Source organism: Camelus bactrianus, chromosome X, assembly GCF_048773025.1.
Source record: "Camelus bactrianus isolate YW-2024 breed Bactrian camel chromosome X, ASM4877302v1, whole genome shotgun sequence".
Classification (NCBI taxonomy): domain Eukaryota; kingdom Metazoa; phylum Chordata; class Mammalia; order Artiodactyla; family Camelidae; genus Camelus; species Camelus bactrianus.
The window spans coordinates 60,094,833-60,121,978 of NC_133575.1; the positions used below are offsets into that span (position 1 = coordinate 60,094,833).

At 33.5% G+C, this 27,146-nt stretch overlaps 1 protein-coding gene across 2 annotated transcripts in view; it reads left to right on the top strand.

The window, feature by feature from the left end:
• The window catches only part of CHIC1 (cysteine rich hydrophobic domain 1), a 36,601-nt gene that overhangs the window by 2,580 nt on the left and 6,875 nt on the right, over window positions 1–27,146 (top strand). Inside the window, exons 2-5 of one of the 2 annotated variants that reach the window (XM_010967570.3) lie at window positions 7,955–8,009; window positions 13,931–14,086; window positions 25,983–26,039; window positions 26,299–26,358. In XM_010967570.3, the coding sequence (XP_010965872.2) occupies window positions 7,955–8,009; window positions 13,931–14,086; window positions 25,983–26,039; window positions 26,299–26,358 (328 nt within the window). The remainder of the gene's footprint in view (window positions 1–7,954; window positions 8,010–13,930; window positions 14,087–25,982; window positions 26,040–26,298; window positions 26,359–27,146) is intronic. The other variant, XM_074358828.1, reaches the window with a different exon arrangement.

Consider the following 27,146-nt stretch of genomic DNA (forward strand, 5'->3'; position numbering starts at 1 on the left):
TTTAGTTATATTGTACGCATTCTCTTACCTAGAAGGCACGTTTGATGTTAAATGTCTGAGATTTGAAGAAAAGTTTAAATGTTTAGGAGAAAGTTTTACTGGATCTGAGAAACTGGTCTTTCTACGATTGTAAAACCTTCCTTACAAGAGGTAAAGTAAGAGCCTTAGGAAATAGTTAATCTAATTCTGAGATGTCTAAAATATCAGCTCTGTTTAGTTTTTTTTCTGGCATGTGAGTATTAGTTGCCCTATCTGAATGAAATATTTCTTATTCTTTCCCACCCCTTTTTTTTTTTTCATTCCCTGTGCAGTCATCTGTTCTTTAGAGGATGTTCTTTCTTTTCAAAGTTTAAAATTTGAGGGGGGTAGGTAATAGCTCAGTGGTAGAGTGCTTGCTTATCATGCACGAGGTGCTGGGTTCTATTCCCAGTACTCCATTTAAGAAAATTTTGAGAGCCATCACCTCAAACTCAGTATAGCTTAAGCCCAATATTTTCCCTCCCCACAATGGCTGTGCATTCCACTTGCCCCATTTCTGATCCTAATACTACCATTCCAATCTTCCAGGGTAATATTTCAAATCCTTGAGTCATTTTAACTCTTCCTTCTCCTTGAATTGTCCTATGTCAATCTGTCTCAGAATTATGTCATCATGCCTTTTAAAATGTCTATTAGATTATTCATGTTCTCCATTTTTACTGGCACCTCTCTAGTTTGGATCGCCATCATCTCCTGCTTGAATTATGGCCACAGTCTGCCACCTCTTCCCACTCCAATCCCTCTTACATGCTTGTGCCAAACTAATTTTCTTAAAACACAATTTAATCATGTTGCTTTCCTGCTGAAAAACCTGCATTGGATCTTAATTAGGTTTGAAATCCTGTGCTCTCTTCCTCCAGACTCAGAGGTCAAGGGGTCCCTCCACTTGTTCAAAGCTCACCCCTCCACTGCTGCCTTCCATACCCTTCTCTTCCAGCCTCCTCCCAGGCAGGCCCTGTCTCTATAATATTACCTCACTCGACTCAGTCTATAAACATACTGAGTCTCTCTAATTCTTTAAAAACAAAATAAAAGTCTTCCTAGACCTACATTCCCCATTAGCTATTATCTAGTCTCTCTTCCTACTTTCTCCAAGTTTCTTAAGAGTAGCTACATTCACCATATCTGTTTCCTCTTCACCCCTGTGTAATCTGGATTCTACCACCATGACCACACACAAACCGGCCTCATTAAGATCACCATGACCCTCTGTTGCTAAATTAGTGGGCATCTTCAACTCCCTATCTTTCTGGTCCTCTCTGATGCAAATGAGATTTATAATGACTGCCTCTTTCTCAGAGGCTTCTACTCCAGGGGTCACAAACACAGGTCTTAAGAGGCAAAACAGGTGACAGAAAAATGGTGCACCATGAGTAATGATGGGGCATTCGTTGATCTGGAAGGTATATGTTTTGCCTAAAGGTATTCAAATTCTGATTAAAAAAAAAAAAATTTTGCCTGCCAAGCAAACCTGAGAATTCCTTGGCCTTTTCCCTCTCCCTGATTCTCCTTATATTTTTCTGGTTGTTCCTTTACTGTCTCATTCGTGAGTTTCCCTTCCTCCCTTGCCCCTTGAATACCAGTGATCTCCAGAGTTTTGTTCTCAGCCCACTATTCTTCTCATTCCCTACTCTGTCTAGATGGTCTCATTTTGACTCATGGTTTCAATTATCTGATGTCTCTCAAATATGTATCACTGTACCAGACTATGCTCAGACTCTAATCTAGGCTTCCTCACCTGATAGCTCACTGACATCTTAAATTCAACACAGTCAAAACAGAACTCATCCCCCCACATCCTCTCACACCCCCATCCCAACCCCTCAGAATATCCCTCCTATTTCTTTGTTCTCCAACTCTGTTAAATATACCTCCCCCTATCCCAATATTCACCTTTGATTCTTCTCTTCTACTCACACTTCTCACAGCTAAGCAGTCAGCATGTATTAATAATATATGACCTAAAATTTTCCTCTTTTCCTCCCTACCACCACTTTCCTGATTCAGGCCCCTTTCACCTTGCCTTCATCCTTGTCGCCTCCACATCCATCCCTCAGCCTGCTGCTAGATGGAGACACCACTTTCCTGTTTAAGACTTCTGTGGTTTTCCCTTCACCTGGGGGATCAAGTCTAAGCTGTATAACATGGAGGATAGAACTGCACCCTGCCTATCTATCAGCCAAATCTTCTGACATTTCCCCTTTCAGCTTGTATTTTCCTGTTCCATAGCATGCTGTTTCTTACCTCTTTGCCTCTGCTCAAGCTGGGACCTACATCTAGAATTCCAGTACTCACCACCCTCACCCCGTATGTGACACCTTCTGCAAGACTTCTCTGCCATAACTAAATTGTAAGCTGAAATAGCAGGAACAATCTCTGGTTCCCTCTGAATCCTCAGTGCCTAGCACAGTAGGCTAGGCACTGAAGTAGACACTCAGTAAAAGTGAGTTGAATGAATATTGGTTCACTTTAGTAAAATTCAATATGCCTACCATAGCATGTGCTATATTATAGGCCCTCAGCAAATACTAGTTAATTGAATCATCTGAAGAGTTCTTGTTTTCTGAGCATAGAGATAGGTAAGTAGGTAGGTAGGTGGTAGGTAGGTAGGAAGAAAGAAAAGAAGAGAAAAGAAAAGGAGAGGAGAGAAGAGAAGAGAAGAGGAAAGAAAAAAGAAAAGAAAAGAAAAGAAAAGGATAACCCACCAGATGGAGGGAGAGGATATGGTATAGCCTTATCTCTGAAAGGTTTGTTGAGCAAACCCCTGTGTGTCAGAATACCCCTGTCTACATGGATCATCTTAACATACTGGTTTTCTAGTTACTTTAACAAGATAGTAATCTTTTAATGTCTCATCAGTCAATTATAATTTTTTGAGAAGTAGAATGCCATAACCCCAGTAATTGTAATTCCTAATCTGAGATGATGACAATCATAAATGGATATTTGGGGATCTTTTTCCAAATTAAAAAAAAATATATAGCTAAATTAACTCCCACAGATTTGAAGTTTTAGAAACAGAAATAATGAAATGTCTCTTGGGAATATCAGGTGTTTCAGAAATACTATACCTCTGAGGGATATAAGTTAGTGTCAATCTTTTTTTTCTTGATATTTTTAAGATAAATATTTGGATCCAATGTATTGAAATATAAGGAAAATTACATCTCATGAGTTTTTTTCTTATTTATAGGTATTACCATACCTTACTTAAAATATATAGATAATTGATAGTACAGCTGTATATAGAAGTTAGCAGAGATGAGAGGTTACCAATCTCAAGGATATGTAAAATTCTCTTTAAGATTAATCTAAAAGAGATGAAGTTATTATGTATAAAATTGAAAAATACGGCCAGATTTTCCAAATAGTACATTTCTGCAAAAACTTACAGAGCACTACAAATGTTGATACTTCTCAAATCAATGAATGGAATGAATGCTTTTTCTGCAAACAGCTGTCTTTGAGGAATTACAGTGAAGCATTGTTAATTTGTGTTTGTATAAGGTACATATTTTATAAGATTTTAGTCTTTAACAATACTGAAACTGTGGTAGGTAATGTGTCATTTTACATTATTTTACAGCAGCAGGACATGATTATTTCCATATGGAAGATTAAATAAATTTGTCTGTAATTTTAAAAAATCTCTTAATTGTATGGCATAGATTTTCCTTGTCCTTGGTTTGGTAAATAGAGTTTAATGCACATGTTTCAGAATCAGTGTTACTGTGAGTGCATAGTTTTCTAGTGAAGTCATGTTTCTTGTTGGCAGAATTATACTACACTTTGATCTGTTTTCTTAAACAACCGGAACACATGAACTTTAACTTGTGCGAGGTTTTCAAAGGCTGATGTATAGCCATTTTCAAGAGAATTAAAATCAGTGAGGGGTGTAGGGAGGGAGAGGAGAGGGAAGAGCAACTAAGAGCAACTAAGAGCAACTTCTTTGCCTCAGTTTCCTCTACTCCAAAGAATTATCTAAGAAATTAAAATTGGGGGTATTGGAGACACTTGACAAGTAAAATACAATCAATAAGAACCACCAGCTGGGTCAGCTTCAAACCCATAATAGGCTCTGTATTTAATGAAGCTATTCAAATGACAATGTGAGCAGTTTCCAAGTGCCTTTGTCTAATGCTGAACAACTCCACATCTTAACTAACGTTTGTCTCTGATCAGTAATGCGTAGATGAGCTTGTCTAACTTCTGTGGACTCACACTTCTTAACTTACTGGTTTGCTCATGAAACAGAGCTGAGGTGTTTATTTAGCAACAGTCATTTCAACACTTTCTTAGTAGCTACTAAGTAAAATGTTGTGCCTAAGATGATTTAAGTACTGTTTGGTTTGGTTTGGTTTTGGTTTTGGTTTTGGAGTGGGGTACAAATTAAGTTTATCTATTATTTTTTTTATTGGAGTTATTGGGGATAGAACCCAGGACCTCATGCACATGCACTCCGCCACTGAGCTATACCCTCCCCCACCCAAGTTAAGTACTCTTTTTAAGTGCTAAGTATCTAGTGGAGAAGTTAAAGAAAGAAATCCTTGGTAGGAAAGAACAGAATTGCTACTGCCTTTTAGCCAAAATTATGAGAATATGTTGGGCCTAGTTTGCCTATCTTTATACCTTTTGAAGTAGATAAATGTAGGCCATAATGAAATATTTTAAGAGGTAGAATGATATTTTCCTTACCACTTCTAATATACTTTTTATTTTAGAAAAGGCAATCCCTTTTTATATTAGAGAAGAAAATTTGTAATGTGAATTTAGCAAGCATTTCTTCAGAAGCTGAGCACTGGGCTAAGCACTATGAAGAATACAGAAAAAGCAAAGTATAGGCCTTGCTTTACGAAGTTAACAGGAAAATTACCTTTAAGGTATTGATGTGGATCAGCAAAGAATAAAAGAAAATGTTTTGTTGACTGTTGAATTGTATAGTACAGATTAAAATTGGCTATGAGTGTTCAGAGAAAGGGGGAAATCCATGAAGGCTTGAGCATCCAAGGCATTCCAGCAGGGGTTGGAACTTGACTTGAGCCTAAAGGGCTGCACGTTGGATTTCAACTAGGGACAGGAAGCAAGAGGAACCACATGAGCAAAGACGAGAGCCAACATGGCAGTGGCACCAGAAAGGAAGAAAATGTTATGAGAATGATTTCAAAGGAACAAATAACAGGACTGGGAACCACTTGGATATAAGCACAGTACAAAAAATAGGAGAGAGAAGATGCAAAAACGATACCAAGATCTAGGTTAAAGAGAGTCGATCTGCCATTGATAGAGATGAGGAATTTGAAAGGGGGGAGCCAGTTTCCAATAAAAGATAACATTTAATTTTAGACGTTTTTCACTGAAGGTGTATTATTTTGTAGCAAGATATCCAAATAGAAATTTTTAGTATGCAGTTAGAGATGAGGGACTAGAGCATGTTGGAAAATACAGAACTGGAGATACAGAGTTGATGACTATTAGCATAGAAGTAATTGCCAAAGCCATTAAAAGCAGATGAACTGTTATAGTTCCTTTAGAAAGAGAAACAGATGACTGAAAGCTAAACTTAGGTAAAAGACAAGAGTGTTAGGAGAGTGAAAGAATGGGAGAGTGTTAGGGAAGGAGTGGTCAACAGCAGCAATAGCTGCAAAGTCAGGGAGAAAAGTTCTGAGAAAAGGACATTGAATTTGGCAATAAATAAGATGAACTTATCTTTCTGAATAAATTTATTGAATAAGATTATTTTCAGTAAAGTGACAGCATCAAAAGTCAAATTTCAAAAGGTTAAGAAAGGAGGGGATATTAAGGTGGCAAAGAAAGTTCATTTGTCCAGTGATAAATGCAAAAAGAGAATAGCAAAGCTTAAAATTTTTTTAAATAATAGAAATAGTCCAACCCATCTTGCAGAATACATCTGTCTATATCCTCTACATATTTGATATCTAGTAAGAGAATGGCCACTGGGAAAGGCTGTAATGGCAGCAATCTGTAATGGATGTAGGAACGTGTTATTAACGTTGCATCTAAAAGACAAGGTATGGAAATAGAGCTCTACTTTCAAATGTATCATGTCTACTTTCTAAAAATGAAACCTGTATCTATTTCTTTGTTATGCAATAAGAACTTACTCTTTGTGGAATAATGAGTTCAATTACATCTTTTTGACTAGTGATAAAGTCACTATTTAGCTAAATACAGTTTAAATGAAATATGTTTCTTGCTCTATTAAATATTTGTCATGTTATTGATTGCTTAATTAGTAATTAATTAATATAATTGCCAATATATTGTTAATACTAGAGTGTCAGTTTCTCAAACAGTGTGTGAAAGTTGCCATAAAAATTCATGTACAGGGATATACCTTCTTAAGTTTGGCTATACTCCTCTATGTATAGATCTAAAGGGAATGTTATTATGAGAATATTATGTTCTTATTACATGTTGTACTGACACCTAGATAAGTAATGAAATTTTTTTATAATGACTTTAAGGTCTTTTTATAATTGTTAATTTTCTCAACTATTTTAAAATACAGAATTTGTTGTTTTAAAATACATTCTAAACATACAAGGTAAAATATATTTATGCACAGATATGTACCTTACTGCTAGCCGCTAAGTATAGAGAGTCTGTGTTTAAGATTAGCTTGTGTCCTTGAAAAGGAGCTATTAGCATAAATGATATAAAGATAATATGATATTCTCACAGAGAGTTTTAAGTGGACATTGCATTCTTAACATGTCTTTAAAGTGACCCTAAGACCAAAGTGCCATAAATCAGTAGAATCAAATAGGACATACAGTACCTTGTTATTCAACTAACTTATTAAGCACCTACTAGATTCCGTTTTGCTACTAAGCATAGTGGAAGATAGCAAAATAAATAAGCCTTAATTTCTCTTCTCAGGGAACTTAATATAGGACAGAAAGAACTTAGGGATTAGCATTTGAATTTTGGTTTCCCCCTCTTACTAGATGTATAACTTCGGGCAATTCATTTAATTAATTACATTTTGAAAAAAAATTTTCTGTCAGACTCCTTGTCTGTGACAATACCTCTCTTGCAGGGTTGTTAAGTTTAACGGTGATATATTTACATAACACAGTGTCTACCCCTGTGAGTAGATAGTTCCTGGTAACTGTTCCTGTATTACCTACCTCACAAGGACTTTTTATTCAAAGTTAGTGTTTTGTCCTTTTTGCTTACAACACCTCAGCCACTACCATAAAATTGTAGTCGCTCTGATATAACATGCAGGAAGTGACCTTTGTTATCCCTACTAAAATCAACAAGTAGGTGAACAAAGGCTTATAAAATCATTTTGACTTAGTACAGATTTCAATGAACATAACTTGAAGAGATCAGAGCTTTTGAAACGGATCTGTTTTCTCCAAATTGGTTGAGTATATACATAAAAGCCATTCATAAGACTCAATCTTTGAGTATCTGAGTAGTAACTGATCATAAGTTGTCAAATTCTATAGTTCCAAAGGTTATATTAGTTTTTATTAGGAAAATTTTCATATGTATACAGAAGTAGAAAGAATAGTATAATCCACTCCCACGTACAACCCATCAGCTAGTTCCAGCAGTTATCAACTAAAGTGGGCTTTACCAGAAACATTTCAATCAAAAGCTGTGATATTTCAAGCTCTGTATCAGTGTTTCTCTAATCTATTATTTTTAATCTCATATCATGGATCTAATTAGAACCCTACTTTAACATTTGCTCCTGAAGTTTCTTTTACTGTTAATTTGGATTAAAAGTCAGAGATTTATTTTCTGTAAATATCAAATTCTTTTTAGGATATGTTTTTAAGTCACAACATCAAAAGAAAAATGCATTGCTTTGTAACTTTTTTTTAAGGGAAAGAGTTAATACACTATGTAGAATATATTTTGTTCTGTCTTTGTTTTTAAGGTTTGGCTTGAGCAACAAGTTTGATACTGAATTTCCCTCAGTTCTAACAGGGAAGGTAAGTGAGAGTTTGCATTGAACTTTTCAATTCTAAAAGCATTGTTTTATGGCTTATTCAGTGCTATGACAAATGCTTTGACTCACTATAATGAAGTCTAATAATAAGAGGCCAGGGTAACTGGAGGCTGTGTCGTTAGCCATCTCCATGACTACTAGCCTATGACCAGTTATTTTGTTCATTGTTCATTAATGCCAGCCATTATTTACTTATCTGTTAAGTTTTTCCAATTTTGCCTTTTTCTCTCAGCACTGCTAGCTATAATCATTTTCATTTAGGTCAGTAATTTCTAATGTTTTTAGAGTTAATGAAGTTATCATTGTTCAACTTTGGATCACTATTAATTGTAAAGTGTCTTGGGATATGATTTGTCATACATCAAAAGAATTAAATTTTTGGTTGGATGTTTTTTCTGCCTTTTAGACAATTTGAGTTTCTAAAATTGGACTTACTGCAATAAATTGTTAATACCTTTTTGTTCCCTGTTTCCTTTACATTCAGTAGTATCTTCCAGCAGTGAAGCTCAATATTCAAAGACTTCCTGGGATTTGAAACTGTTTGGAAAATCCTCTTAACAACAGTAATGCTAACTTCTAGGCCCAAAGGAAAAGGCTCTAAGGCAAAAAGAGAATATATAGACGTCCTAGTATATTGTCCGTATTACTTATTGGCTTCTCAGTATAAGTTTGTGGTTGCTATTGATCACTCTTCATCAGTGTACCCCAATTTCACCTTGATTATTTTTCCAGTTTTCTCTACTCACCAGCTTTCAATTTTTAGTTGCTTTTGCTACTTTTATATTCATCTGAGTAATGGTTTATTCTCTGGTTCCACCAATAATTTGTTCTCTTGACTATTGACCTTTTCTATCTCCCCTAATGTATAATGTCAAATCATTCCATATAGTAATAAGGAAGTAGAGATAGTCCCTGGCTAAGTTAATATCAGAAAATAGGTGGCCATTTATCTTTTTAGGATACAAAGAGCCCTTTGGTTTGAGATTTTGGCTTCACTCTCTATTATGTTCTACCTTCCTATCCTGATCATTTAGAATAATTCACCAATTGAAGCAGCAGTTCAGATTTAGATTTGAATTCTATGAATTAATCATAAATGCTTTCTCCAGAAACAGACTCACAGTCATAGTAAACAATCTTATGGTTACAGGGGAAAGGGGGTGGGAAGGGATACCCATTTGGGAGTTTGAGATTTGCAAATGTTAGCCACTGTATATAAAAATAGATGTAAAAAAAAAAGTTTTTGCTGTATAGCACAGGGAACATGTTCTGTATCTAGTAATAACCCCAATGAAGAGAATATGAAAACAAATATATGGAATATATATGTATATCCATGACTGAGATGTTGTGCTGTACCTCAGAAATTGACACATTGTAACTGTACTTCAATTTAAAAAAAGCACAAAAGACAGAAGGGAGAGAAATGAAAGTTAAATAAATAAATAAATAAATAAAATTTTCTCCACTTGAAAACATAGCTGTGGAAAAAACCTCTTGAATAATAATTTATTTGTGGAAAGATGGCAAATTGAATATTAAAATTAATGAGAATGTGAATTAAAACCTCTCCAATGGAAAAGTTCTTTGTTTCCCTTGATGCTGCCACACGTGTTGTCTATGCTGTTACATCCAGCTTTATTATTGGTTTAGTTTTTTAAAAAATGTTTAAATTACAAGTCCAAGAAATTCCAGAAAATGAATAATCAAAAATATGTCAGAGTTTAGAGTTCCCAGAATTAAGAATTACTCATCTTTGAAATGGACAGTTTTCTGTCCTCAAGGAATCTTCATAATACTTCTTCACACCTCTTCATTTCTTTCCAAGCCTTCTAAAGCTAGAAATTCCACCAGCACAAAGATCTTACAGTTCTTTAAACTAGAGGAGTAGGAATATTAAGCTGCCTTTGGTATACATTCACACAACCTAAAAGATCTGGATAGGAGCTATTCTTAAAGACATCCACTCTTTTCAGGTGACCGTTTTTGTAGCACATATCATGATGATTGGATATTTATTCTAGTGTGCATTATTTAAAGTACGCACAATTTCTCATGTATCAGATGAGGCATAAATGATACTGTGATGTTTTTCTTAGTTTAGTGTTTGGTGATGAAAAAATACAAAAAGAAATTCTGCAAGTCTGGTTTTTAAAAGTCACATGGTGACTTATTTTCTTTTTATTCATTTTTTCTTTAATGAGATGATTTCTCCAGTAGGCACTATTTCATTTGCATAAATTATTCTGGATTATCAAAATGCTTCTCTGATAACTGTGGGGAAAAGGCAAAAAGAATTTGCATGTTTCAGGAAAAAACTAAAAGAAAAGAAGTTTGAATTCCAGACTTAACAGCAGTGTAAAAATTTTTTAAATGAATAAATGCAGTAGCTAAAATAGAAAAATAAATATGCATTTTTACAATCTTCCAGCAGGAATGAGATTCTAACTAGTTTTTAATGCCTAAACTAAGCAAAATTACAGAGTGAACTCTGAGAGCCTAAAAAGCCATTTTGATAAGCTCCGTGGCTGAATATTAATTTTGTGCTTCTTATGCGTTAATGCTTTTAATACTTATAAAATGAAAATCTTTTATATTAAGCACGGGAAAGATCGTTTCCCCATTTCTCTAAAGATAAGTCCTGTCAGGATAGGATATACGAAACAGGTGTATACATACCATTCTGGTGACCAGAAAATGAAAGAACCACAGAACTTTAGAAAAGAAATAAAAGGTTCCAGCCCTCGGCTTGAAACAATTAAATGGTGTTATGGGTAGATTAGTGTGCAGTGTTGGGAACCATAAACCATAAAATCCACCTTTACTATTGTGATCCAATATGACAAGTGATTGATTGTATTGTGTTCCCCACGATTGAAGGAGGCAAATCAGTCCTGCTGGGTTTTGCTTAGATTTTCTTCTGTTTGCAGAGTCTCTTGCATCCTGTTATAAAATATTATGACCCTTTCCCCCACCTTTATGATGCGGTTTTCTTTTTTCTTTCCAAGAAAGTCAAAAGGAATTAAATGTTTCTTTACAACCCGCCGTTCAGCTACAAAGTAAAGGGCTTCCATCCAACCTTCATTACTATAGATACTCAATTATATGGAAGTAAATGAGTAAAATGCTATTAACTCTGATTCCACACAGTTAACTAAACATTTCTTTCACATTGTTTAAAATTGGGAGTTGACCAATTCTCATTTCCTACGCCTTTATCTCTGTTTTATGACTTTTACTGTTATTCAAATAGTTTTTTTCAAAGACAATTCTGGCTTCCTTTTAAAGTCAAAATGCAAATTTTAGTTTGTTGTTTGAAATTCTAGTAAAAGTTTTCTTTTCATTATACTTCTGTTATGACTTCAAAAAACTTGGATTCTCAGTTTTAGTAACTTGAATGTTTTCTTTTTGTCTATGGTAAGAGAGAACAAATTGCGAATATTATTTGTTAAAAGTGAAAAGTATTGGGGGGGAAGAAGCCACATTTTAGAAATGTTTTTGTTAGTTCATTTCCAGAAGCATGTAATGAAAGATGAATTTTACAACAAATTTTATATACCTTGGCATATAATTTATTTCATTAACAGAGTTTTGAACAAAAATCAATTTTTACCTTTTGGATTGATTCATTTCTGGCTTTAGCCCCACTTTACTTTTTCTTTCATCTATGCTTATACACTTTTAAATAAAAGTTTTTAAATAAAAAATTTACTTTTAAAATATAAATTGTGCTTACAAGCACTTAAATTTGTAGACAGACAGGCAGATTTAATAATTTTATGAGTTTATATCAGAATTGCCATCTTTTGAAAATGTGTTAGTGTTTCTGGATACACAACTTAAAGAGAGTTGACAATAATGTTATATTACAGATTAAAGCTGAATTTATAAATATATCTTCCTTATTTTAATTTCCATTTGATTGCTCCATGATTCACTAAGGAAAAAGAAGTTGAATATCACTGTTTGCGAGGTAAACTTTAAGGTAGCAACTTGGTACCTTTTTAAAAGAGCATCTTTTCTCTAAAGAATTGAAGAACTGAAGAGCATTAATTTGCATTCAAAATGTAGCGGATCATCCTTTTGTTTATAACAGAATGTATAACAAAGCTGTGGAGTATTAGTAGTTACCTGATCCACAACCCTTGCCTTCAGGTGATATACTCCATGCAAAAGAGAGCTTTGCTTTTCTTTCTCCAAATCTAGTAAGAAAGATGATTCACTGACTTCTTTTCTCAAAGCATGCTATTCAGGAGGTTCTTCCTAAGGTATAATTTCCATTCCCTGTGTAATATGTAAAACAAAGATTATTTTTCTCACTTTATAGATGGGAAACAAAAACTCAGAAAAATTAAATGAATTTACTTGGATTTTTCATAACTAATAGGAAACTAGAATCTAGATCTTAATTTATTGTCTTAATGTGCTTAGCCTATTGGTATTTTCAGTTATAAGGCATGGTTCTCTGCATTTACTTTCATATTTGTCCCAGAAATTTAGCCATTGAAGTGGAATTCTGTTTACTCAGTGATTGTCTTTAGGTCATATTGAAGAATGAAATTAGTTAACTTTCCTCCTGAAAATACAGTTTTGAGCCTTACAGTTTCGCAATTTGTTAACATATTAGGAAGAAATCAAATTTATGGGTTAGGCAATTAACATTATTGAGTGGCATGAACAATTCTAATAAAGATGATATAATTACTGAATGTTTTAATCATGATGGTATTCTGTGGTCATGTATCTTTGTAACATCTTCTAATAAGTGTGTGTTTTGTAGTATTGATTCTAAGAGAGGTCTAGTAAAAGACAAAAATGCAATAAATTGATTCCTCTAGTACAGTTTTTACTTGGAAGAGTTGCAAAGGTCTGTATTTTTGATATCAAACATGCTTAATGGGGTTTTTATTTTGCAGCAGCTTTTTTTTCCTAACAACGTTGTAATTTTTGCTTGTACAGCCAGATGCTAGAATTTTTTCCCCCATAATTTCCCATAAATTTTACAGTTGGACAGCTTTCTAAATGAAAGGGAATCATTTTTGTGATCTGAAATTGTGGTTTCACTGAAAGCAGACTATTTTGGGTATACCTTTGAATTATATAACCTTCAAGCAGAATTTTTGGTATAAATCTGATTATGCCTGTCACGTTCTTGCCTTTGAACTGACTATGTCATTGTCTACAGAGAGGTGCAAGCACCTACTTCAAGGAATGGAGGTAATAATTTAAAATACTCAATTTGTATATTTAAGGATTGCTCATCTTCCAAAATTTATAGCAGCTGTGAGTCCATTTTATGCTGAATATTAAGATCATTTTGATGTAATCACTCCTCACTGTCTTTTGTTAGTGTAGCTTTTCCCTACAAACAATGGCAAGTGTTAAAATTGTTATGTTGCAAATTTGCCAGGGAGAAAAGGTTTGAGAGCTGCCATTTTAAAAGTAATCCAGGAATATTGCCAAAATCTAATTTTAATTCTATTTCCTCTGGTAGTATTTAGGTTTTTATTGTTCTATTATGCTTCTAGTTTTACTCAAGCTTTAGTCAGAGCTACTGAAGACGACAAATAATATTGCCTTAATAATGCAAACATTTGGTAAGGAAATTACTTGATGAGTATCCTTTGCTACCAATTTTATTTTTGTCATTTTATTGTTGATAATTTCAGAAGATTGTTTTTGAATGTCAGAATAAGTTCTGTAAACACAAAATTACATTGTTTTGCTTTCTAGTGTCATCCAGGAGTATATCATACATACTTATAGGGGAAGATAGGGAGGAAATATATTTAGATATGTGTAATTCCTTAAAGTATTTGTAATAAGACAAACATTTTCTTTAGGTTTAGGGATAAATAGTAGAAAGCTGCCCACAAATTGTTAAAGATTGTGCCCTTGTTGTAGGTGGCCCCTGAAGAATTTAAGACCAGCATTGGCCGTGTGAATGCATGTTTGAAAAAGGCTCTCCCAGTCAATGTGAAATGGCTGCTGTGTGGTTGTCTCTGCTGCTGTTGTACACTGGGTTGCAGCCTGTGGCCTGTTATTTGTCTCAACAAAAGAGTGAGTAACCATTTTATTGTGTAATAATAATGAGCTCACATTTGTTGAACACTTGCTGTGCGCCAAGTACTGGACATGATTGATTTAATTCTCATAACAATGCTATCCTTATTCTAGAGATAAACTCAGGGACAGAGAGATTTAGTCATTTGACCAACATTTATCAACACTTCACTTGATATGGACTCCCATCATTATTTTAAATATCTGCAAAGTAAAGTGGAGTACTTAAGGAAATATAAGTGTAACTGGGCAACCTATTCTTGTTAGAAAACCTGAAGCTGTGATTTAAAGTATTTCCAAGCCACAGATAGATAAGAGAGCTTCCTCTGATCTGAAGAAAGGCAGAAGTGAGAGTAACCTACAAAGTTAGTGGGGGAAATCCTGCTTAGTTTTGAACATATTGAAACAACATTGTAACATAATATTACTAGTTATGTCATCAATTTAAGACTATTATCGTAATCTCATCTTCTTTTAAATTTTGTTTTGCTCTTTAGAATGTGCTTTCCCTAGTAGAAAGCTATCTTTAATTTTTTTTAGCGGAAGCCAGTGAAGAAAATTAATTCATTTTACCTGTAGTTCTTTTCCCTGTACCACACTGATGATTTCATTTAAACGTCTGAATAATAATTAGTCTTCTGAACCATATTCAAAATCACAGCATCTCATGGGGGTATAATTAGTGGTGCAGTTGTTTCATAAAAACCAAAAATGTTTCTAAGAAGTACTCATTATTTTTCCCTCTCCATCTCTCTGGTGCCCTCCTTAACATCTACTTCAAAAAAACAAATAGCAAAATTCTGCCACCCCTATGACTTTTTGAATAGGAAAACTAGACATTATATTAATTCCCTTGGTCATGACCAGTAGCTCAGAGCTTTATTTTAAATAGAGCTTAGTTTATTGTTTGTCAAAGCATGTACAATATTCTCAGATGGTTTTCTATACGTTAAAAATGTGACAACATACATTTCTTTCCTTAATTGTCATATCTTACTTTTAAAAGTTATAAATCAGTAACTCTAACCCATACCCATTATATTTAAAGCCTCAGTGTAAATTCATTATGAGATTTTTCATTGTACAAATGTGGTCAATTTCAATTACCTAAGAACAGATTTTTTTTTGTTATATTATCCAAGATCTTTTTTTCAGATGACATGTTTACATCTTTGCCTATTTATTAATACCTCTGCCACAGGGCCTGAAAAAGAAGCAATTTATTCAATCATGTGATTTTAGTATGAGCACTTCTGATATGAGATTAATACTGATGCTGTGATTTCTCCCTATCCCCCATTACTTTAGTTAATTAAAAATTCACACTGAAATTGAGATATCAGTGTATTCTTAGATCACTAATCTGTCAATTTTAAAAGTTTATTTAGTACAGATTTGCAAACTTGTCCTGTGGGCTAATATATCTAGCTTGCTCTGTTTTTTAAATTTTTAAATCAATTGCTGGCATTTAAAAATTAGAATATTTAAAATAAAATTTGAAATAGCCAGCGTCTCTTGTAAAATCTAAAGATCTGGCAATATTGGACCCACATGCCTATATTTCAGCAGTCAGCCCTTGCTGAGTGGTGACTGCATCCTTTAAATAGGACATGCGGCCCCTGGTTCACCACAGAACTACCCAGCATTTACATTATCTGCCTTGCTCTGTACATTTTATAGTTATGGCCCTTGATTTTGTACATACTGTGTTGTTAACACACTAGACAATGAAGCACTAAGCACTGGTAACCTTGTGCAGGACACTGTACTTTCTGGAGCCTCAGTTTCCTCACCTGTAAAATCAGATAATATTACTCACTTTTAAGGCAGTTGTGGTAAGAGATTTAAGGTGCCTCACTGCTTTTTTTTTTGTCCACGTGGAGAAATAAAAAATAAAATTCAACAGTTTAAGAATTTTTATGCCTTCACTACCACTTCCTGATCTGTAAACTAAGTAGTATAGACTATAATAGTTTAATTGGAAAGATAAATAGCATTCATATAGCCTAAATCCCTTATTTTGCAGATGTGGAAACAGATCCAGAGAGGGAGAAGTAACTTTCTCAGTGTCACAAAGTAAATGGCACAACCAGAAAAATAATTTTTGTTTTGTTTTTGTCTCTTTTAACACTGTATTCTCTTGACTACATCACGTTTCTTAGGCAAAATTTCCTATTCCTGAGATAAGAAACATTAGGATAAGTGGTATGATAACAGTCAGCCCACTGAATTCTAATTTTCTAGTAGAGATTGGCAAACTTTTTTTTAAAGGATCAAATAGTAAATACTTTAGGCTTTGTGGGCCAGGGGTCTCTGTTGCAACTACTTCACTCTGCTGCTTTAGTGTGAAAGCAGCCATAAACAATACATAAATGAGCGAGCGTTACTGTGTTCCAGTAAAACTTTATTTAGAAAAAGAAGCAACAGGCCAGATTTGGCCTATGGGCCATAGTTTGCCATCTTGCTCTAGCCATCTCTAAGAGGGTATCTAGTTTTATGGAAGTCATGTCTGTGTTCATCCACAAAATAAAATGGAAATAATATGATTACTCTGCCCTGTGTCACAAGGTTGCTGTGTAAATGAATGATTGTAAAATGTTTCCAGGAAAAGAACTTGTATGTAAACAGTCTGCCTTGTGAACTTTTTTTTTATTCACCAGTATACTGGACGTTTTTCCTAGCAAATTAGTTGAAAACAAAGAAATACAGATCAGAATGTCCTGAGCTGCCCCTAGTCTCTCTTGGCTCTGGTAGGATTCTGTGGCTACGTGATATATGTAATGAAGGCTTTCAGTTACCCATCCTTACATTTACCACTGAAACAACTGTGATGTTACTGTCAATTTTCAGGCCTACTCACGCCACCATCATTACAGTTGAAATTACTTTTAAGCTTTACCTTTTTTGCTCTGTTATTTGCTAAATTGAAAGGGCTGTTCAGACGGAGGGGACTATTATATCAGTCTCGCAAAATGAAAATGACATTGTATTCCTTCTTTTATGATTTGTAGTTTCATTCCATTGTTACTGGAGAAGATATTTTGTATGATTTTAATCTTTTCAAATTCATTGAGGCTTGTTTAGTGGCATAACATACAGCCTCTCCTGGAGAATAGTCCATGTACACTTGAGAAGAAATTTGTATTATATTGTTGTGGGGTGGAGGGTTCTGTGTATGTCTGTCAGATTGAGCTGGTTGACTGTTGTTCAAGTGCTACATTTCCTTATTAATGTTCTGTGTATTTCATCTATCCATTATTGAAAGTGGGGTAATGAAGTTTCTATTATTGTAGAACTGTTTCTCCCTTCAGTTTTGTCAATTTTTGCTTCACATATTTTGCAAGTCTGTTGTTAGTTATGTATATGTTTATAATTGTCATTTCTCTTTGATAGATTTATATTTTTATCAAAATATATTGTTATGGAATTAATGTTTTTGTTCCCTCAAGTCATATGTTGTAGCCCTCCTCTCTAATCTGACGGTATTTGGAGGTGGATGGTATTTTGGTATTTGGGAGGTAATTGTGTTTAGATGAAATCATGAGTGTGGGATCCTCATGGCAGAATTAGCGCCCTTATAAGAATAGACCGGAGAGCTTGCTCTCTGTTTCTCTACCATGTGAGGATACAGCAAGAAGTAAGCTGTCTACAAGCCAGGAAGAGGGCTCTCACCAGATCCCAATCAACCTTGCCGGCGCTCTGATCTAAGACTTCCCATACTCCAGAACTCTGAGAAATAGGTATCTGTTGTTTAAGCTACCTTGCATGTGATATTTTGTCATAGCAGCCTGAGCATATTAAGACACATACTGTCCATCTTTTTCTCTTGTAACACTTTTTTTTTTCACTTAAAATCTACTTTGTCTGATATTTTCCACCCCAGCTCATTTTTTGGTTACTATTTACATAGAAAATCTTTTTCTATCCTTTTCCTTTCAACCTATTTCTGTCTTTGAATCTAAATTGAATCTCATGTAAACTCATGGATCATGTTTTTAAATCCATTCTGCTAATCTCTCCCTTTTAATTGAGAGTTTAATTTATTTGTATTTATAGTGATTAATAAAGTACCCCAGACTAGGTGGCTTAGACAACAGAAATTTATTTCCTAACAGTTCTGGAGTTTGAGGTCAAGGTGTTGGGAAAGTTGATTTTTTTTCCTGAGGCTTCTCTCCTTGGCTTGTAGATGGCCGTTTTCTCCCTGGGTCTTCACCTGGCCTTCCCTCTTTACGTGTCTATGTCCTGATCTTTTCCTATAAGGACACCAGTCATATTGGATTAGGGCTCACCCTAATTATCTCATTTAGCTTAATTACCACTTTAAAAGCCGTATTTCCAAATATAGTCCCATTCTGAGGTACTGTTGGTTGTGACACTTCAATATATGAATTTGGGGGGAGCATAATTCCATCTGTAATGGATAAGGAAGGACTTCTGCCATTTTGCCTTTTGTTTTCCATGTGTCATACCTTTTTTTACTCACTTTTTTGCTTCCTTATTTTATATTTAATTGATTTTTATAGTGCACCATATGCCTTCTCATTTCCTTTTTTGTATTTTTTTAGTTATTTTCTTAGTTGTTGCCCTGGGGATTATAATTAATATCTTAAACTTGTTACACACTAGTTTGAATTAATACCACTTTAGCTTCAATAGTATACAAATTCTGCTCATATACATCTACATACCTCCCCATATATGCTTTTATCACAAATTACATCTTATATATTATATCCATTAATGTAGATTCATAATTATCATTCTATACATTTGTCTTGTAAATCATATAGGAAGAAAACACAAGTTCCAGAACCAAAACACAATACTAGCCTTCATATTTATTTATGCAGTTACTTTTGCTAGTGTTCTTTATTTCACCATATAGCTTCAGTTATTGTCCAGCGTTCTTTTATTTCAGCCTGAAGTACACTTTTTAGCATTTCTTACAGGCAGTTCTAATACTGAACTCCCTCAGTGTTATCTAGGAATGTCTTAATTTCTCCTTTTTTTAAAAGGATAGTTTTGCCAAATATAGAATTCTTGGACGACAGGTTTTTTTTTTTTTTCTTTCAACACTTTAACTGTGTCATGCCACTGCTTCTGGACCTCTTGGTTTCTGTTAATCTCTGCCTGTTAATCTTATTGAGAATCTCTTTACATAACAAGTTGCTTCTCTATTGTTGCTTTCAAGATTTCTCTCTGTTTTTGGCTTTCAAAAGTTTGAATATAGTTTCTCTCAGTATGGGTCTCTTTGAGTTTATACTACTTGGAATTCATTGAACTTCTTAGAGTTTTCCTTTTTTTCTATGTGTGGACTCAAATTAATATCTGGTGTCCCTTAGTTTCAGCCTGAAGAATTTCCCGTAGTATTTATTGTATGGTGGGTCTGCAGATGGTAGATCCTCTCAGTTTTTATCTAAGAATAATGTCATTTCATCTTTACTTTTTTTATGTAACATTTTAATTAGTAGACTATATTTTGAGCAATTTTAGGTTTACAGAAAAAAAATGAGAAAAAAGCTCCCATATATCCCCCTTACTCAACCCCCAATTTTCCCTATTAACATCTTTCTCTATTGAAGTACAGTTGTTGAAACTGATAAACCAATATTGACACATTATTAACTAAAGTCCATAGTTTATGTTAGAGTTCACTCTTCATGTTATATGTCCTGTTGATTTTGACAAATGTGTAATGACTTGTATCCACTATGTATACCAAACTATCATTATGTATAGCAATGTACTTTGGTATTTTAACCTTGTATCCTGCAACTTTCCTATAATTGCTTATTAATTTAAGGAGTTTTGTTGATTTTGGATTTTCTACATAATCATGTCATCTATGAAGTAAATTTTATTTCTTCTTTCTCAATATGGATATCTTTTCTTTTCTTATTGAATTATCTAGGACTTCCAGAATGATGTTGAAAAGTAGTGGTGAATCAAGGGAATACCTTTGCCTTGTTTCTGATCTTAGTGGGCAGACTGAGTTTCTCACCATCAAGTATGATGGTACATGTAGATTTTTTATAAGATGTTCTTTATCAACTTGAAAAAGTTCCTCTAGTCCTAGTTTGCCGACAGTTTTTGTCATAAATGGTGTTGGATTTTGTCAAATATTTTTTCTGCATCTATTGATGTGATTATGTGATTTTTCTTTTTTAGCCTGTTAATGTGATGGCTTACATATTAATTGATTTTCCAATGATGAACCAGATTTGCATACCTGGGATAAATCCTACTTATTGTAGTGTATACCTTGTTGTATTTCTTTACTAATGTTTTGTACAAGGTTTTGTATCTATATTCATGAGAAATATTGATCTGCAGTTTTCCTTTCATATAATACCTTTGTCTGTTTTTTGTATTAGGGTAATACTGGCCTTATAGAATAAATTAGGAAATATTCCCTCTATTTCTGTTTTCTGGAAGAGATTGTAGAGAACTGGTATAATTTCCTCCTTAAATGTTTGAACCCATCTGGGCATGGTACTTTCTCTTTAGGGAAGTTATTAATTATTGACTCAATTTCTTTAACAGATATAGGCCTATTCAGATTATCTATTTCTCCCTGTGTGAGTTTTAGCAGACAGTGTCTTTCACACAGTCAGTCCATTTCATCTAGATTATCAAATTCATGGGTGCAGAGATGTTAATAATATTCCTTTATTATCCTTTTAAAGTCTGTGGCCTCCATAAGGATAATCCTTATTTCTGAAACTTCGTAACTTTTTTGTCTTGTTTCTTTTTTCAGTTAGCCTGGCTAGAGATTTATTAATTTCACTGATCTTTTCAAAGAACCAATTATTTATTTTGTTGATTTTCTCTGTTGAAGTCCTATTATCAGTTTCATTCATTTCTGCTCTAATTTTTATTATTTTTTTCTTCTTATCTTGATTTGATTAGCTCTTTTTACCCCCTAAGGTGTAAGCTTATATGATTAAGTTATTTCTTCTTTTCTACTACATTCAGTGCTACAGATTTCCCTCTAAGCATTGCTTTTACTGCATCCCACAAATTTTAAGTTTTGTTTTCATTTTCATTTAGTTCAAAATATTTAAAGATTTCTCTTGAGATTTCTTCCTGACCCATGTGTTTTTTAGGAGTGTGCTGTTTAATCTCCAAGTGTTTTGGAATTTTCCAGCTATCTTTCTGTTGTTGATTTCTAGTTTAATTCCATTGTGGTCTGAGAGCATACATTGTATGGTTTCTGTTCTTTGAAATTTGTTAAGATGTGTTTTATGACCCAGAATGTGGTCTGCATTGGTGTATGTCCCCTATCAGCTAGAGAATCATGTGTCATTTGCTATTGTTAGATAAAGTAGTCTGTAGAGGTCAATTATATCCAGTTGATCACTGCTGCTGTTGAGTTCAGCTATGTCCTTATTGACTTTCTGCCTGCTTGATCTGTCCATTTCTGATGGAGGGCTGTTGAAGTCTCCAACTGTAATAGTGGACTCCTCTATTTCTCCTTGCAGTTCTATTAGTTTTTGCCTCACATAGTTTGATGCTCTTTTTATTAGGCATATACACATTAAAAATTGTTATGTCTTAGAAAATTGACCCTTTATCATTATGTAATACTTCTCTTTATGACTGATAATTTTCCTTACTCTAAAGTCTGCTTAGTCTAAAATTACTAAAGTGACTCCAGCTTCCCTTTAATTAGTTTTACTGTGGTATATCTTTCTACATCCTTTTACTTTTAGTCTCTAGTTTATATCTTTATATTTAAAGTGGGTTTCTTGTACATAGCACATAGTTGAGTCTTATTTTTTTATCTACTCTGACAATCTATCTTTAATTGATGTGTTGATCCCATTGATATTTGAAGTGATTATTGATATAATTGGATTAATATTTACCATATTTGTTACTGTTTTCTATTCATTGCTCTTGTTCTTTGTTCCTATCTCTGTCTTCCAGTCTTTTTCTGCCTTCTCTGGTTTTAATTAAGTATTTTTGTATGATACCATGTTCTATCCTCCCTTAGTATATCAGTAATCCTACATTTTAATTTTTTTAGTGGTTGCTCACTAAAATGAGCTTGTAATATATACATATACATATGCAACCAATCCAGGTCCACTTTCAGATAATACAGTACCATTTCCCAGGTGGAACAATTAGCTTATTACAGAATATTCCCAATTCTTCCCTCTCATTCCTTACAATATTGCTGTCATTCATTTTACTTATCTAAAAGCTATAATCATTGAATACATAATTATTATTTTGAACAAACTATTGCCTGTTAGACCAATTGAGAATGGGAGAAATAAAAGATTTTATTTTACCTTCATTTATTATTTCTCTAACACTCTTCCTTTATTTAGATCTAAGTTTCTTACCTGTAGCATTTTCCTTCTCTCTAAATTAGAATTTAACATTTCCTGTAAGGCAGGTCTACTGGTGACAAATTCCCTTAATTTTTTTGTATGAGAAAGTCTTTATTTCTCTTTCATCTTTGAGGGACAATTTTGCTGGTATGGAATTCCAGATTAGTAGTATTTTTGTTTTAACAATTTAAATATTTCATTCCACTCTTTTCTTGGCTTGCATAGTTTTTAAAGAGATGTCTGATGTAACTCTTATCCTTACTCCTTTATATGTGAAGTATTTTTACCCTTGGCTTCTTTCAAGATTTTTCCTTGATTTTCTGCAGTTTAAATATGAGATTACCAGGTGTAGATTTAGGGATATTTACCCAGCTTTGTATTCTCTGAACTTTTTCAGTCTATGGTTTGATACCTTTCAGTAATTTGGAGAAATTCTATTGTCATTATTGATTTAAATAATTTCTCTGCTCCTTTCTGTCTTTACTTTCTAATATTTCTATTATGGATCTGTTGCCCCTTTTGTAATTGGCCCATAGTTCTTGGGTATTGTGTTCTTTTTTATTTTTCTTCTTATTTTTTAGTTTTGGAAATTTCTGCTGCTACATCTTCAAGCTTCATTGTTTTCCTCAGCCATGCCCAGTCGTTGATGAGCCCACCAAAGGCATTCTTCAGTTCTGTTATGATCTTTTGGCTTTCTACCATTTCCTTTTGTTTTTTTCTTACAGTTTCCATCACTCTGCTGACATTATCCATCTGTTCTTTCATGTTACCCACTTTTTTCATTAGAGCATGTAGTATATTTATCTTTGTCTTGTTAATTCCCAGTCTGATCATTTCAACATCTTTGCCATTTCCGAGTATGGTTCTGATGCTTCCTCTATCTTTTCACACTGTCTTTTTGTCTTCCACAGGGCAGGGCTGTGGATATGGGTGTAGTGTCTCGCTCTAGTATCAAAGCTTCCTACTGTTTTAACCTATTTTCCATAGATTTTGTTGAATAAATACTTCTCAATCTGTATTAAACCCTTTGATCTAGAACATTTGAATGATTGCACTTGCTAATATTGATCAGCTTGATAGTTGTCTCTCCAGGGAAGAGATTTCCCTGAGGTCCTCACATAGCCATTCTAGATGGGCTCTTACTATCTTGATGGTATCTTTGACACACAAAAGCTTTTAATTTGATTATGTCAAATTTATGACTTAAAATTTTCTTGCTTATGCCTTTTGAATAATATTTAAGAGGGCTTTGCTTAACTCAAGATCACAAAGATGTACACTCCAGTGTTTTCTTCTAGTTATGTTACAGTTTCACTTCTTATGATTAGGTCTTTGGTCCATTTGGGGTTAATTTTTGTGCGTGGCATGAGATAGGAGTCTGAATTCATCATTTTTCTGTAGGATATCCAACTTTCCCAGCACCGTTTGTTGTAAATGCTATTACATGTGTTTTCCAACTCATGAATATGGGATATTTTCCATTTATTTACTGTCTTTCTTTATTTTAGCAATTTTTTTGTTTCTGATTTATACATCTTATACTTTTATTAAATTTATTCCTAAATATTTTATTCTTAAACCTATTGTGAATGGAATTGGTCTTTTACTCCTATTTTCAGATTGTTTATTGCTAGTGTATAGAAATACAATTGATTTTTATATATTGATCCTTGTATTTACTTTTGTATCTAGTGTGACAAATGTTCACAAACTTAATGACTTAACACCCTTTTGTTATTTCACAGTCAGAAGTCTGGGCATGGTGTGGCTCCATTGGATTCTCTAATTAAGATCTCACAAGGCCAAAATCAAGGTGCTGGCAGAGCTGCATTCCTTTCTGGATATTGTCAGAAAGAATTTACTCCCAAACTCATTCAGCTTTCAGCAGAAATCATTTCCTCCTTATATTTTCTATGTAGACCTTTCCATCTTAAAGCCAGCAATGGTGATTTGAGTCCTTCTTGTGTTTCAAACCCTTCTGACTATCCTCCCGTCAGCCAGAAAAAAATTCCCTGCTTTTAAGAGCTCATGGGATTACATCATTTATGCCAAAATAATCTAGAATAATCTCCCTATTTAAAAACCAAATAATTAGTAACTTTAATTACACCTGCAAAATAATGCAAAGTATATTTGCAGTATAATATAACATAGTCACAGGTGTAACACCAGGAAATGACGATCATATGGACCAGAATTCTACCTACTGCAATCTTGTTTCTTGCAAACTTGCTGAATTTATTTATTAGTTCTAGTAGTGTTTTAATGGATTCCTTAGGGTTTTCTCTAAACAAGATCATGTTGTCTGCAGATGAAGATAGTTTCACTTTTTCTTTTCCAATCTAGATGCCTTTTATTTATTATTTTTGTCTAATTGCCCTGGCTATAACATCCAGTACAATGTTGAATAAAAGTAATGGGAGGAGACATCCTTGTCTTGTTCCTAATCTTAGGATGAAAACGTTTAGTTTCTCTCCATTTAGTGTGATGTTAGCTGTAGGTTTTTTATAGATACCCTTTATCAGGTTGAGGAAGTTCTCTCTTATTTATAGTTTTTTTAGGATTTTTATCATGAATGAGTATTGTATTTTGTCCAATGCTTTTTCTAAATCTATAAAGATGATCATATGGTTGTTGTCCTTTGGTCTATTAATATAATGTATTATATTATTTTGTTTTTGTGTTCCTGGGATAAATTCCACTTGGTCATGATACAATCTTTTTCATAGCCAGCATGGTTGCTGATCAGGCCCACTGTAAATGAGCTGAATATAATTGCCATTGATTGTTAACTTACACAGTTGAACAGGTTTAATAGTTTCTTATGTTGGTACTTTGGAAATCATTTCTGATACAGTCTGGTTGTAAATCATTTAATTGTAAGGAGTAGCTTTAAAACTTAACAATGCCTACTAGTCTTTTTTATAAGAAACCTTATAAATCTCTTCCATTAAGAGTCAAAAATACCTAACAATCTTTAATTTTAATACTCTTGAAGATTCTGCAAACTTTTCTTACTCCTTGCAAAATACATGCACTCCAAATGGAGAAACTCAGTCTCTATTATCCTATTTATTACAGTGTTCCTTCTCTTGTTTATATTTTTTTCCTTTAAATACAAGTTTTCTGACTGGCTGCTTTTAATATGTTCTTTCAGTGGAAAGTCTGTTGTATGGTGGCTTGCTTTATTCAACCTGTAGACCCTGACTATTTTTCAGGCATTGTGCTAAGAGCTCTGATAGGAAAACTTTTTATGAGTAACCAGATTAGCTTGGCATTTTACATGTGTATTGAAAAAGTAACCCTGTGAAAAGGTATATGAAAATCTAGGTTAGGTTCATAAATGGACTACTAGCAATACTGGCAATGTTTTCATAATAGTCCAGTGAGTGGACTCACAACACAGAGTGATTTGTACATATTTCATTTTGAAAAGAAGAACAAGAGGAGAAAAAAATGGAATCTTACAGGTAAGCAGACAAATACAGATGCTCATAGTTTACAAAACTCTTCCAGTCATCTTATAACAAAGTATCGATTCTTTCTTTTAGACCAGAAGATCAATTCAGAAGTTATTAGAATGGGAAAATAACAGATTATATCACAAGGTAAGAAAGTTTAAGCAAATAAGTGTCCCATTTATATATTTACATTATTAAATTGAAAAAAAATGGGAATTTTTCAGGCTACAGAAGCATGGATTAGAGAACTAATACTCAATTTTTAATGTATACTCTTTAAAAAGTATTTTTAAATGCTGTGTTTTATATCTTATTCTCAGGATGTTGTTCAGTGATTTATTGAAATGTGTAGGTAATAATTAGTATAAATTGATATCAAAATTCTCAACAAGCTGTATTTTTATAGCTTGCTTTGCACTGGAAGTTGACTAAAAGGAAATGTGAAACTAGCAATATGATGGAGTATGTAAGTATGCAGTTGTTTTTAATTATATCTTTTTTGGATTCCATCCTAAGTATTACATTTTACTGTATTTATCACTTGTCAAATCTTTTTTCTACCTACTTTCTCCTCAGCCTGAACTTTTATCATTTGGAACATAGAGGTTTCCTTCCACTTTCTTTAAATTTGTAGCCAACATAAAATAGCTTGCAAGCTAACAGTTATTTAGATCTTAGAAAAATCTTAGCTAGTATGCTCAGATGAAAACATTGTACAACCTTAATCTTCTTTCAACACCCGTGCAAACCATTGCTTATGGTGATGGGCACAGCTGCTGTTGAATAAAGTATTTCTAAATGTAATCTTGTCAAAATTTTACATAAAATAGGAATTGACTTCTGAATTGTGTATTCATATTCCTGGCTTTTTTTTTTTTAGCTGATATTTAACTTTCAGTGAAGAAACTATAGTCTAATTTTTTTTTTACTGAAAGCTATGCAATCTTAATCATAAATTCACATATAGCCAATGTGACAAATTCAGGATCACTAAATCAAAAAAATATGAAATTTATCCAAGCTTTAAGTTGCTGACATGTAGTATATATTTAATAGTAAACATTCCATTTCCATTTCATAAATAAGGATTATGATGGTGTCTTTCTCTACTTTGAATAGTTTTGGGAAAAAATGTGCAAATGATCACAAGTCTAAAATCCTCTAAAGATTAAAACCTTATATAAACATTATAAATTTATATAAATTCATAAAAACCTTAGGTTTTTATTATTATACTTCTAAACCTTTTTTAAT